This window comes from Aulonocara stuartgranti, assembly GCF_965226115.1.
Source record: "Aulonocara stuartgranti genome assembly, chromosome: 19".
Classification (NCBI taxonomy): Eukaryota; Metazoa; Chordata; class Actinopteri; order Cichliformes; family Cichlidae; genus Aulonocara; species Aulonocara stuartgranti.
The window spans coordinates 9,429,723-9,443,579 of record NC_138955.1 but is presented as its reverse complement, the minus strand read 5'-3'; the positions used below and the strand labels follow the sequence as shown (position 1 = coordinate 9,443,579).

Below are 13,857 nucleotides of genomic sequence, written 5' to 3'. Positions count from 1 at the left end.
GTGAGCCAGTGCATGAAACAGGAAGTTGTTTGGTTTTTTTCCCCCCTTTGTTAGCAATTATTCATAAATTGTCATAAGCAAAGAATCTTTATTACAAAACCATGTTTAGCGTCATTTCAGCTAAATTGTACAAAAGGTTCCCACTTGCCCTTAGAAGGTAGTCTGATAGTTTTGATTTCATTATCCCGGCTGAGCCGTTATGATTTCACATCCATGCCAGTACACTGTCAATTAGATTTATGGTGCACACAGTAATTAAAAATCCACAAATATTTCTCCAGAGACTGGTTAGGCTACATGATATGCTAAATCTACTTGTTCACTCAAATGCTGCTTTAAAGAGATTTGGGGGATTCTGATTAGAAACAAAAATCAGTTGTTTGGCATCAAACTCAGAAATGGCTCAACTACAGCTACAGGGGTACTAAGTCTGGATAGAGATGTTGCAGATTAACTTTCTAATACATTGTCTAAGTAGCCTGGAAAGAAAAGAAAAAAAGCATCTGGACTTCTTTAAGTTGTTTGAAGACATTTCACTTCTCATCTGAGAAGCTTCTTCAGTTCTATGGTCAAATGGTGAAGAGTCCCAGATTTAAGCCCTATGGGAGTGTCCCCCCCCCCCAAGAGGGACATGGACCCCCTATTGATCCTCTACCTAATCACACGAGCCAAGGTGTGAAAACGGGTGTAGGTCACCATCAGCCAAGGTTTCAGATGAACTCATTGTGAAACCTAGCCCCACCCTATCATGTGATTTCCTGAGGTCAAAGGACTCTTGTTTTATGGATTTCAAGTCTATTGTAATTGAAGCATTCACTCTTTTATACAACCAGCAACTGTTTAATTCATTTTAACTTCAGGGAAAATGCTCACTTAGTCTGCTAGGCAAGAAGTTTCAGCAGCTTGCTCGTCTGGAGCATTCAGGTTCTGCCGCAATCTTCCCAGAAGCAGATGTTCCCACAAATTCATCCCAAGAGAAACTGACAAAAATAAATTTAAAAATCAATATCAATAGGCCTATGATGGGAAATGTTAACGTTCATGGTAATAATGGGTGATGATTTGGGCAGTAAGACAAAGTTTACTTGTTTAAAAGGGTTGCCAGGAGAAACATGGCAACACAGCTTAGGTTTGCAAAACTGCATCTGAAGAAACCACAAGACTTCTGGAACAATGTCTGGAAAAGGGATACCAAAGTCTTCTACCAGAATGCAGAGTACAAACTGTCAAGCATGGTGGTGGAGGCCTATGATCTGGGCTTGTTGAACTACTCTGTACACCAAAGTATTCTAGAGTTAAGAGGCCATATGTCCAACAACTAAAGTTTAGCTGAAATTGGGTCGTGAACGACCCCGAGCCAGGTTTGCTGCTAAAAGATGGTATAAAAGCGATTGAATGATGGGGTGTCCTGTGAAAACTTTTCCCCACAAAACTATAATTTGTTTTGTTTTTTTTCTTCAAATAAGGAGGATCAGACTAACAGCACTGAACAACTTTTCACATGAGAAATATTGATTAGACCAGCTTCAATCTGACCTGGTCAGTTATACCTCGACTCATCCAAGAGGAATTTTTAGTTGAGTCACTCCTCCAAACGCCAACATGTATCTCAGTGGACTGGGAGTACAAAACACTCATGCCTCAACTATTCCATCAAGCTGCAGAGGAGTTGACTATCAAGCAAAACACAAATGTTTCATTTCAGCGCTGACTTAATATGTATCAGCGCGATAACGACAGCGATGCCCTTTACTGTTTTTCCCTTCCCATGTGCGTTGCCACCAGAAGAAAAATGACCACTCTCAATCACATCTTTTATTTGTAAGGCACCAGAGACGCTTCCTTACTGCTAAAAGGTTGATTCATTCTCAGAGTACACAGTTGCTTGTTTACATCTTTTTTTTTTTTTTTGTTTTTTTTGTCCCGGGTATTTTGAAATGAGACTGTGTTTGTAGACACATTTAACAGTTTTTCATTTGCACAGAAAAAAAAAAGGATAAAACATTTACAAATCTAGAAAACAAAGTTAAGTGTTACAGCCTACTGAGAGAGAATGAATGGAAGAGAAAACAGGAGAAAAAAAAAAAGACAGGATATACAACATTGTGCCTCTCGTAGCGTAGGCTTGTAATGCACGCGTACAACAACGAAGTCCTCCATGATACACACACATTAAAAAGCAGCTTTGAAACATACAAAAATGCTTTAAAAAATATGTATATTGATATATTCATATGTATACAAATTGGCCCTTCACAGCAAAACAAACACACATACCATTCACATGTCTGAGTTTTGCCAAGGGAGGATTTCTACAGAGGCTGACGTCAGTATAAAGAGTGCTAATGATTAAATGATCTGTTCTCGCACTCGATATATTGAAGTCAGATCTCCAGGGAGGGAGATACTCCAGCTCCCCAACACTTGCACAGACAGGAAGAAGAAAAACAAAAGGAGCAGTGAGCCACAACTTAAGTGCTTTTCAAATTAAAACAGAGGGAAAAGGGTTATGCTTGGACATTAAAAACTGGGTTATCAAAGCTCTGGAAAGCACTCACATTACAGGGGGGGGGACAGCTGACACACCTGCAGTGTACCTGTGGTCAGCATACAATCATAAAAACGAAAAGAGAGGAAAGCAATAATGTGACTGAATAAGACAGATAAACCTGGGGCTGTTTCCATGCTTTTTATAACCCATAATAAATCACTGGAAGAGCACTGCTGCCCTCTGCTGCCTAAAAAATTAACATTTCTCAGCCATAAACTTGAGCTGTTCACCAGTTTTATACCACATACCAACTGCAAACATTATGCATACAAGTTTTCATATATAAGATCACAAAAATGGGAAATTATCAACACGCATATAACCTCCTGGGTAGCATTTTCGAAAACGGTCATCTTCATTTTCTTAGATGTCACTTGAATTATTTCCCTATTATTATCGGTTAAAGTTGAAAACATCTGTGAGCAGCTGCTCCTTTTCAGATATAACAACATAAAAATCCAACAGTCTGCTTTTACCTCTAGGCCTGAACCTGCACTACTAAACTAGCAGGTTTGGAGTTGTTGAGTGTGTGTAGCCTGGATCGTATTTACTAAAGATTCATTTTACTGTTATCGTTTAACACTGATCAACTTTTAGTCTAAATTAGTCTAACATGGCTAAACTACCAAAGAATGCCTCCTGATGTTTCCAACATCAATACACTACATTTAAAACATATTATAGTAATTGTAAGCCACTTCAAATTACATTCACCAGCCACCTTATTAGGTACACCTTGCTAGTATTAGGTTGGAATACCTTTGGCTTTCAGAACATTTGTCATTGATTTAACAAAAAGCTGGAAACTCTGCTCACAGATTATGATCCACATCAACATGACAGCACCACACAACTGCTGCAGATTTGTCGGCTGCACTTCCAGGACACGAACGTCCCGTCCCACTGCATCCCAAAGATGCTCTATTGGATTGAGATCTGGTTTCTCTGGAGGGCGTTTGAATAAAGTAAATGCGCAGTACTCTGGGAAAAATCCCAGTAGAACAGCAGTTTTGGAAATACTCAGTTTAGCCCGTCTGACACCAACAACCGTGCCACGTTCACGGTCACCTTTCCTCCCCATTCTGATGCTTAGTTTGACCTTCATGTGACTGGTTGGAAGTGGTCAGCTGAACTGCTGCTCTTTAACACTGCAGATCCAATTCATTTTAATCATGCTTCTTTCAACAATAACATTTTGATATCTTAATAATCTATATTAATGAATGAGTCAAACGGTTAATTGCTATTTGTACATAACATCCTTATTTATATTAAAGGTGATAAAGCTATTTAAAGCTATACTGCTCATCTTTATTATTATTATTATTATTATTATTATTATTATTATTATTATTATTATTATTAATGATAATAATAATAATAATAACAATAATAATGAAAGTGAATTACAGCTCTGTTCAATAATCACATTTGTCAGAATTCAAACAAAACTGGGAGGAAATGACTGTCCAACAACAAGAAATTATATGTGGGAGCTGATCACAGGTAGAAAAAGCCGAAAACAAAATCTCACCACATCTCCATGATGGTAACAAAGCTAAAAGAAGTCACTCTCATTAATACAAAAACAGCATATTAAATTTTTTTGCACATTACCTACATGAAAAGCTTGCTACCCATAGTGTATAATGAAGACAGTAAGTATGTGGTTGGAATACAGCTCGTGTTTCAAAATGCTGAGAATGTCAGGTTTGTGTAGTCACAGATAAAAAGAAAGGTGGTACTTAACGCAATCTCAGCTAAAACTAAAAAGCTCTGCTAACCTATAAAAACACAACGCTTGGCTGTATGTCAAAACCACACTGTTTTAACATTTAGATCCTATTTTGGGATCAATTTTGTGGACCCGCAGGGGGAAAGGGCAGGAACAAGGGGGGGGGGGGGGGGGGGGGGGGGGGGGTCAAAGGAGAACACAAAAGGTGCTTAAAAGTAAAGTTAAAGTGTTTTCTTCTTTCCAATCACATTCACTCTAACACACAGGAATCTTTATGTTTTATAAGAACCTGTCTCAGTTTACAAAAACAAGATGAGATGGGGGTTTTTTCAGAGCATCTATTCTTATCATTTAAAGACGCGGGGTCCATGATCTTTTGTCAATGGTCCACATCCCATGTGGAGCTCACAGGGGCAGCTAGGCCTACCTACTACATATTAACTTCCAAGTTGGCTACTTTACCATTTGTACAAACCAACGATCTTTCTGAAATTAAAAAAAACACAACTTGATTTATGTGGGACTAATGCGCACACAGCTCTGGTAATGCATCCAACGGTTGGGAATAATGAAGAACATAACACTTAACAGAGTAAATTAATGGAATTACTGACAAAACTGCTCCAGTTAACGTTTTGGAAGTCGTGAGCAACAGCGAAGCAGTATGTGGGGAGTGGAGTTGTTAAAACTGCTTTTTATGACTGGCAGACTGCATTGAGACTCAATCAGAGGGACTACAGAGGACGTGGAAATAAACACTAAACAGATCTGATAACAAAAAATGGAAGAGAAAATAAATCTGACGGTTATCTACCAGGGTACTGCTATTGTGTTTCCTTCTTAGCTCTCTCTCCAAATGGGAAAACATTTATCTTGATTTAAGCCTAACAACAGTGGCTTGAACAAAATTTTTTTTTTTAAAAACCCCACACATCTATTAAAGTCTAGAAGCCTGAACCAAGTCTATTACCACTAAATAATAAGAACATTTACTCTCAGCCATTCAGGAGTTTCATCTTCAGCACTTACAAAAGTTTAAGCTCGGTCCTTTTGCTAATCATCCTTGCAATTACTCTTCTACATTGACACTCAGTAGACAGGCCTCCAGACACCCTTTCCTTTTTTTGTGACATTTATTACACCCCATACCATCCCTCTCCAAACCTCCTCGCTCTTTCTGCACTAGTCTGACTTGTCTCCATCATCCCCTCTAGGTGCTCTCTCTGCGACATCTCTGGCCTTGTCCTCCTTCGCTACCGGGGGCTGGCCGTGGGAGTAGTTGGCCAGGATGGAGGAGAGGGACAGCAGGCCAGAGCTGGAGGAGACGGCGGGCAGAGTGGGTGGGGTGAGGCCCAGGGGAAGCGGGGCTACTGGCAAAGCCAGGCCCTGAAGCTGGGACAGGTGTTGCACCTGAAGCTGTTGCTGCAAAAACAACACATTAGATAATATAAGTTTACCATCTGTAAAAAAAAGAAGTGTGAACACTATAAAACTAGTGTGATTAGTTATCACACTTGCAGCACAAACTCCAAGCACGCAGGACTGTGGTGATCATTATGCTAAAGAAACCCAACGTGGCATTTTATCTCTGTTTCATATCTCTATTTCTCCAAATTTGCAGAAAGCAAACCACACCACATCATTTATTCTCTTGCTATTAATACGGTTAAACAGAAGTGACACAAAAACAACAATGTGGTAAATGTTGTTCACACAGCCAATAGAAACCTGACAATTAGAAATAAGTGTTCACAGACAAATTTCCATCAATGAGGGAGCAAAACGGGCCCATCCCCAGTCAAAATTACCTAACCAGCATGCTACGAAGCAACATCTGGTGGACATTACAAATGACAAACTCACACGTATGATGGAGTTCATCTCAGGAGGTGTGACCTGCTTGGCTCTTTCAATAGCGCCCATGACTTGTTGTTGATGCTAAAACAAAGATCACAAGTTCAGAGACAAATACGCACAAGAAAAGCTTCGACAAAAACAGATTTCCTCTTTAAAACAGAAAGTTGGAGTAAAAAACAAAGAAAAGAAAACTTTCTCATCAATATTATGAGAACATACACTCATCGACCACTTTGGGCGATCGTGGCTCAAGAGTTGGGAGTTCGCCTTGTAATCGGAAGGTTGCCGGTTCGAGCCCCGGCTTGGACAGTCTCGGTCGTTGTGTCCTTGGGCAAGACACTTCACCCGTTGCCTACTGGTGGTGGTCAGAGGGCCCGGTGGCGCCAGTGTCCGGCAGCCTCGCCTCTGTCAGTGCGCCTCAGGGTGGCTGTGGCTACAATGTAGCTTGCCATCACCAGTGTGTGAATGTGTGTGAATGGGTGGATGACTGGATATGTAAAGCGCTTTGGGGTCCTTAGGGACTAGTAAAGCGCTATATAAATACAGGCCATTTACCATTTGTTCCACACACTAGTTCAACTGCTTGCTAACACAGCCAATCACAAGGCAGCATTGGGCATTTAGTTATGTAGACATGACCAAGACAACCTGCTCGAGTTCAAACTGAGCATCATTTAGAGGAAAAAAGGCGACTTAAGTCGTGATTGTCGGTCTGAGTATTTCAAAAACTGCTGATCTACTGGGATTCTCCCAAACAATCGTCTCTAGGGTTTACGGAGAATGGTGGGAAAAAGAGAAAATATCTAGTGAGCAGCAGTTCTCTGGGCCAAAATGCCTTGTTGATGCCAGAGAAGAATGACCAGACTGTTTCCAGATGGGTCCAATCTGGTACTCTCAACGTGTACCAAAATAAAAGGGCCAGTGGGTGTAAAGTTTAAGTAAAAGGTGAATCATTACCTCCTGTGACAGGTAAGGCAGCACCTGAGCACAGATCCCATTTAGTCTCTTCACTATTTCAGCCTACAAAAGAAGAAAAACAAAAATGGTCAGACCAACACACAAAGAAAGCCGGGTTACTAGACGGATGGATGAATGAAGACGATGATTACCTGTTTGTGCATTTCAATGTTCAGCCCGTAGGACATTTCATAGTACTACAGTGCACAGAGGATGACAAGTAAAAGATTTAGAACACGCCTACACAAAGACACGCGCACACACAACAACCCTTTTTGATTAATTACTCTCTCTTTCATGTATGCATTTTATACTCTATTTTGAGATGTGTAGTCATTTTTTATCTGTGCCTCATCATGCAGTGAGTAAACCTGAGGATTTCTGCATATCTATTGCGACACTATGAGACTGTGGTGGGAGATTTAAAAACTAAATATGCAGCATACCACAGAAATGAGTTACCACACTTACCATGATATAGTGACGCTGCATCTCTGACTTTTCAGAAGCCAGCTTATCGCACTCCAGCTTCAAACTGGGTAAGAAGTGTAGAAATATAATATGAGAAAGAGCAGCTCGAAAGCAAAATGTATGTATTCATCCTGTTTGGGGATAACTGCACTTTGGGGGAATTATACTAATTCCACAACTTGTCTTGTTTACTCTGAGCTAAGCTGACAGCCTGCTGGCTTAAGCTTCATGTTTAGAATACAGACATGAGAATTATATCAATCCTCTCATCTACTTTTCAGCAAAAAAAAAGGGCATTCAGCATTTACTGTAATATGAAACCATTTGTTTAAATAACCTTACAATAATAAAATGAACATTCCTTAAATATATTTATTTACCGGATACCCATATCTAGGACAAATTCATGTTGTTTCACCAAAATCTAGAAGGGGCAGCGGTTCTGAAAACAGAAGCATGCCTATAAAATGACAAAAATGACTTTGAGGATCGTTTGAGTGAAGAAAGTAAGTTCACTAAAAGCTGACTGACATTATGAAGTCCATTTCTGAATAATTAGCTGCCTTAAATGAGGCCATTTCACAAAAGACAGTAACAACAAAACACTGCAGGAAGAAAGTGTGTGACTTATATTAGAGATTAAATTAGGTGTGTATGGATGTGTTAAATGAATACCTGTGGTACTGTGCTTGGAGGAACTGGAACTCGTCCTTGATGCGGTCACAGGAATCAGAGGTGGTGAACTTGAGAGGTTGGCTGGACTGAGAGGATGCCTAAGAAACACAAGAAGGTGTCTGGTTGATTTTCAGCTTCGAGAAGGCGACTTAGAAATTCTAAGAAAAATCATCATCCTTTACATGAACATATGAGAGCTCCCTGCTGCAGAGCATGTGTGTTTTAATGAAGGTTTGTTTAGGTTTGTTTGAAAGCAGCAGTTTGACCTTGCAGATTAACCCTTTGAGAGGATAGCTAAAAGAAAGCTCAGACTCAGCCGTACCATGTACACACAGACACGCGTCCTACGATGTACACATGTCTGTGTGCACATCATAAAATGAGATAAAGAAAGTAGCTGGGTGTTTGATTAACAGCACACAACTGTGAATTGTCTACAGACAGTCACAGCTGTCTTAAAGGTACGGATATGAAACATCTGTCTGAGCCACAAAGTGTGTTGATTGAGGAAATGTGTTTACAGAAGTGTGTCCATGCTGACCATATGTGAGAGGTATTTAGAGGCTGCATTAGAAGTCCGGTTATGTATAGACTACACTTAAACCAACAGTCCAAAGCTGTAATCCATGGTTTATCTGGTTCTTTAAACCTCATTACTCTCTAAATAAGTGGCACAAGAGCAAGAGGTTTCCAGCCGGATTATGGGATTGAAGAGAGAGGCCCGATGCAGCCGGTTACATGGAGATCACAGAAATCACAACTCTGCACGAATGCGACCAGTTTCAGGTGTGCAAAAAAGAAGTGATGAAACTGGCTAGATCGGAAATGGGTGAACCTGCAGTAGCAATGAAACGATCAGCATTAGCTCAACCTGTAGGCATAAAACAATAAGTCAATTCACTGATTGAGCTACATGTTTTTGAATTTGACAAAAAATGGAAAAGCTCCAAACGTATGAGAATGTGTAACGGTAATTGAAGGAATCGCTAGGCGGGTCTGGAGAAGTAAAACAGAAGCACAGCATGCAAGTTGTTCCATGGTCACGTTCAGAGAGGAAAGACATATGACACAGCCCACCCCCCTCAGAAAGAGGAACAGCAAAGAGCAGTCACATGTTGAAACTAGCCAACAATCATGCACATGTTCTTTTTTTGAACAGAACTTGGCATATAAACATATATGAGGCTGTATGCCAGCTTTCTTAATTTGTACTTGTTTCACATTCACTAATAGCTATTGCTAACTATTAGTGAAAGTAGATACATCTGTCTACATTTAATATACCATTAAAAATATAGTTGACTAAAATGATTTGAAACTAACTGAATTTAGATTTTGTTTAAACAAAAATGCCAGGCACACTCTGGTTTGAGTTTCTCCAGTATCTTTGTTTTTACATAAAATCTGCTCCTACCTGATTTTTTTTTACAGTAACTTAAGCATATTTAATGAATTGGTGCATAATTTTACATTCATACTATGAATATTTTCAGACAATCGTGTACATGTACAATATCAAAGTACATAGGAGCATTCGAGCCCTGAGAACCTCCGAAGTACTCAGAAGCTTTGGAGCCTTCATTGCTTCTCTAAGAATTTCTCTTCTTCAAGCCCTTATCTGTCGACCTGCTTCTATCATCAGACTGTGAACAACAGCAATGACTGAAGATCTTAGTATCGGATACTTGTCATTTCTACAGGGCCAGGACAATGACTGGCACAGAATGTCTAGATGAATATCTTCATTCTCTTCTTTTCATATCTAAAACTGTGCATCATAATAGGCAGTGGTCACATACTGATCAGTGATACCTTTAACATTGCTGCTGTTTACGCAATAATGTTGCTCATGTGGACAATGGCTATACATTCTTTTCAGCATTTCAGCTTTCATGTACTTCAGACGTTATGGGGGCTTAAAAGTGCCTTAAAAATTATAACTTATTTCAACCAATCTGTACGCACTTCAGGGGATTTAACTCAGAAAATATCGAGTATGAAAGTAAGATTTTCCATAGCTTCAATTGAGGTTATTGAACAAACACAGGCACACAAAATCAGCTGATCCTGAGGAGGGTCAGGTGGGACATATTTTTTGTAAGAGTCTGACTCTGCACAACAAGTAATGTGCCATTTGATCTAGAAAATAATCAGTACATTTGTAAATAATCACACTTTTATGTACTCACACATTTATGCACTTATTGTTACACATTATTATACTAATACTAGCAATTGATCGTTTTAAATTAAAGTGTTAATTCCCCAAAGTCGCCAATAAACAAAGTCCTATAATAGTTAACAAATGTTCAGTAAAAACCTGCCCTATTTTCGCAACATTTAAAGTATATTTTCTCAAAATGAATGCATGCTTAAATGTGCGTTGTGGTTTGCTGCAAGTAGCAAAAGGGGTGTTAAAACCGTCTAAACAACGCACAACATCACTCCAACTTTCTCGGTCTTAAGAGAAGCTAGCTAACGATAGACTGTGTCTGCACATAAGTGAGCCGTATAGCTCGCCGTTTGTTCGAGGTAAAGAGCTAAGCTGCCACAGTGCCTGCACTGTGACGATGACAGCTACCTGCAGGAAGCAGCGATATGTATCAGCTGTGTGTTGCTAGCTAGCGTTAGCTCAGTTTCCACCGGGGAGAAGTTCAACCGGCCAACTTACCGAGTGCCTCGATTGAGGAAACATCATGTCAGCAGTGTGTTTCGCCGCCTTTCCTCTGTCTAATCGAACTACCAGGCTAGCTGGCTAAGCTAACGTTTCCCCAGATGTTATTAAATGACTGGAGACGCTATTCGCACTTTGTACTCTGTCATCCTTTAAAATAACGTTAGCTAACGTCAAAGCAGCAGGAGCCTTAGGTCGTCTTCTAGTCTTTGAAGTAAAAAAAAACCCCGATACTTCCGAGGAGTAATTTGTTAACAAAAATAAAAGGTTCTTCAAAGCAACATCAGGCGTTTTTGAGTTTTGTTTTGCTTTTCTTTATTTGGAATAACGCTAATGCTATTCCTCCCCGGGGAAACCCTGGATGTTGACACATGAGCCCCTGACTTTCCTCGGCTTTGAAGAGAAGAGCAGCATCACGCGGAAAACAAAGTGAGCCGCGGAGGAGCGGGCGCCCCGTGTGACACAGAGCTGAACTGATCGGCTCGTGGCTGCAGCCAGGGCCGGAGACAGGGGGGCTGGGGCCGGAAAATAAGGTCTTAGACCCGGGACTGAATTACTAAAAGGGCTCCCAAAAAGTCACAATTTGTCTAGGTTTGTGTCAATAGATTTTTTAAATTAAATTATTTTTTAAAGAAACATTTGTGCTGAAATTTAGCATCTACAAAGTTGTTTTTTATTTCATCTGCAAAATGTACAGTACTATGCAAAGTCTTGATCCCATCTAACTCCTACGAGGATATATACATGTCACACTGTGACATTTCTGGCATGCTTCATTCAACTAAAGGAATATGAACAAATTGTGTTTTTGTGACAGGCTGTGAGTAGGAAGTAAGTAGCAAGCAGAAACAGCTTACCACTTGGGGGCGCCAATCTCTACACAAGGTGAAATTGTTAAATTAGAAATTACTGAAATTGACATCATTGCCCAGCCTTGACAGACAAATGTTGTTCCAGAGTTTTTGCTCAGTTTCATATTTCATACTACAGTGGTCTGATTTCATTCTTGGAAACTTTTAAAGGATGCCATTGTTGAATTATGCTAAAACATTGTGCAATTATGAATGTGTAATAAAACAACATAACTGACTTTTTGGATCTTTGTGACTGACCTACTTCTGCTGATGATACGCAGCACTGACCCTGCAGGATTCCCCCTGATGTGGATGTGATTTGATTTGGGTCTGTTTTTTTGGGAAGCTTAAACATGCGCATACCACCTGGTAGTGGGTGTGATGCTGACATTCGGACGACTAGCCGTTTAATTAGAACATGTACATATTTGGACTTTGTACTAGAAAAACATCCTTACTGAGGAGAGCTATGTGTAATGCTACGGCCTATGGCCTATGAATAAAAATGTCTGTATTCCTAAACAGTTTTACCGAGTGTCTTGAGTTAAAGTTGAAAGTTTCCACTTTAATCACATCTTGACTGTATGATCCACTTCGTTGGTGGTGTACAGGGGCAAAATTACAAAACATCTGCCACTGTTCAAATACCTAAGGACATAACTGTATTTAAAAAAAGGCTAAATGTTTTTCTGAAGATGGAATGAAGCCTTTGGTTTATATCTGCAGCAGCTTTACTGCGACTACAGGTGGAATCCCATTTATCCAACCTTCCTCCCATTGGTCCTCAGGATTTTAACACAAGTTCTATGGCTGCATGGACAGTCCCTCTGGAGGTTAGGAATGCGGCCTTCCACTGTGCACAGACTTCCTTAATATTACGCTGAACAGCTTTTGGCATCTTACAGTGAAATCAGAATATGACATAGGAAGGTTTAAAAAAAAAAAAGAAAAAAAGAAACCACAAAGGTTTTAAAATCTAGAAAAAAAAAGTGAATGTGGTCATTTCACTGTCCAACATAAAATGTTCATTTTCATCCTAAAGAATAAATGAAGACATCTAAACTGGGATTTCTGCTACTACACTGTACAGGTTCCAGACTTAAATCGTATAGAAAATCTGTAGAGAGAGTTGAAGCATCAAGTTGCCTTACAGCAGCTAAGAAAGCTAAAGGATTTAGAGTTTTAGTAAAGTCTCTCAGGTTTGCACACATCTCTCTTGGGTGTTTGGAGGAAGAGCTCTCACCTGACATGTGTGCAAACCTGGTGAACAGCTACAAGAAAAGTCTTACCGCGGTACTTGTCAACAAGGGTTTTTCCACCAAGTACTAAGTTATGTTTTGCTTTTTTTTTTCCTGAAAATTTGTAGGTAACTAAAGCCACAACATTACTGTAACATCAGGCTGACTGATTTAACTCAGCGGTCACTGTTAGAATGTTACATTATTAGTTACATGTGACAAAGCCACTTTGCTGCCACAGTAACACACTTGCACATCACGAGGAAAATATTAATCAGCTGACCTGCAGTAGTTGTGGTAAAAACACATTGCTTAAAGGCTTTTCCAAGCATGACATGGGTTTGCTCTTCTAAACCCTACATGTTAACATTGGGATGGTTTTCCTACAGGGAAGTCTTCATTTGAATCAGGCTGAACATCTATCTTCTTTATCATCATCATCATCGTCTTCTAGGGATGTACAGTCCCTAAAAACCTGTGACTGGTCAAAGACCCCAGGCAGGAAACCCATGTACCTATAATCCTGAGTAATAATCTGGGTTCAAGTTTGTGACACTCACCTTCTCACGATCCCATTTAACCTACATAGTCTTGTCTAACAAAGCCTAATATGCCCCCAAAAATTAAGTAAGGAAGAAAAATGAATCCAGGTCATGCTCTTTCAGATCTCAAATAAATACAGACTACCCCGGCTTTAATCATCAACTTGACATTACCAATCAGAATTCGATTTTTATTCAACTGAAGATATAAAACCCACGCAACACATCATCAGCAAGTATAGGAACAAATTTATTTCAATTTAAAACAGATACCTTGTCATTATGTTTCTCTCTTAGAAGGCG

The 13,857-nt window shown here is 39.7% G+C and overlaps 1 protein-coding gene across 1 annotated transcript; it reads right to left on the bottom strand.

Annotated features, from left to right (window-relative positions):
- Window positions 1-4,925: 4,925 nt before the first annotated feature.
- On the bottom strand, window positions 4,926-11,375 carry LOC309695731 (TLE family member 5-like). Its single transcript, XM_082516588.1, has 7 exons — window positions 10,918-11,375; window positions 8,247-8,344; window positions 7,572-7,635; window positions 7,253-7,297; window positions 7,101-7,163; window positions 6,150-6,224; window positions 4,926-5,708 (listed from the first exon to the last, which is right to left on the bottom strand). Exons 1-7 carry the CDS (start codon window positions 10,942-10,944, stop codon window positions 5,469-5,471), a joined length of 612 nt encoding a protein of 203 aa, XP_082372714.1. The 5' UTR covers window positions 10,945-11,375; the 3' UTR covers window positions 4,926-5,468.
- Between the last annotated feature and the right edge of the window lie 2,482 nt (window positions 11,376-13,857).

Coding starts and splice junctions, on each gene's coding strand:
- LOC309695731 (XM_082516588.1), bottom strand. CDS start 10,944: ATGATGTTTCCTCAATCGAGGCACTCG. Junction 7,164..7,252: donor ACATTGAAATGCACAAACAG/GTAATCATCGTC, acceptor CTTCTTTTGTAG/GCTGAAATAGTGAAGAGACT. Junction 6,225..7,100: donor TGCCTTACCTGTCACAGGAG/GTAATGATTCAC, acceptor TCTTTGTTTTAG/CATCAACAACAAGTCATGGG.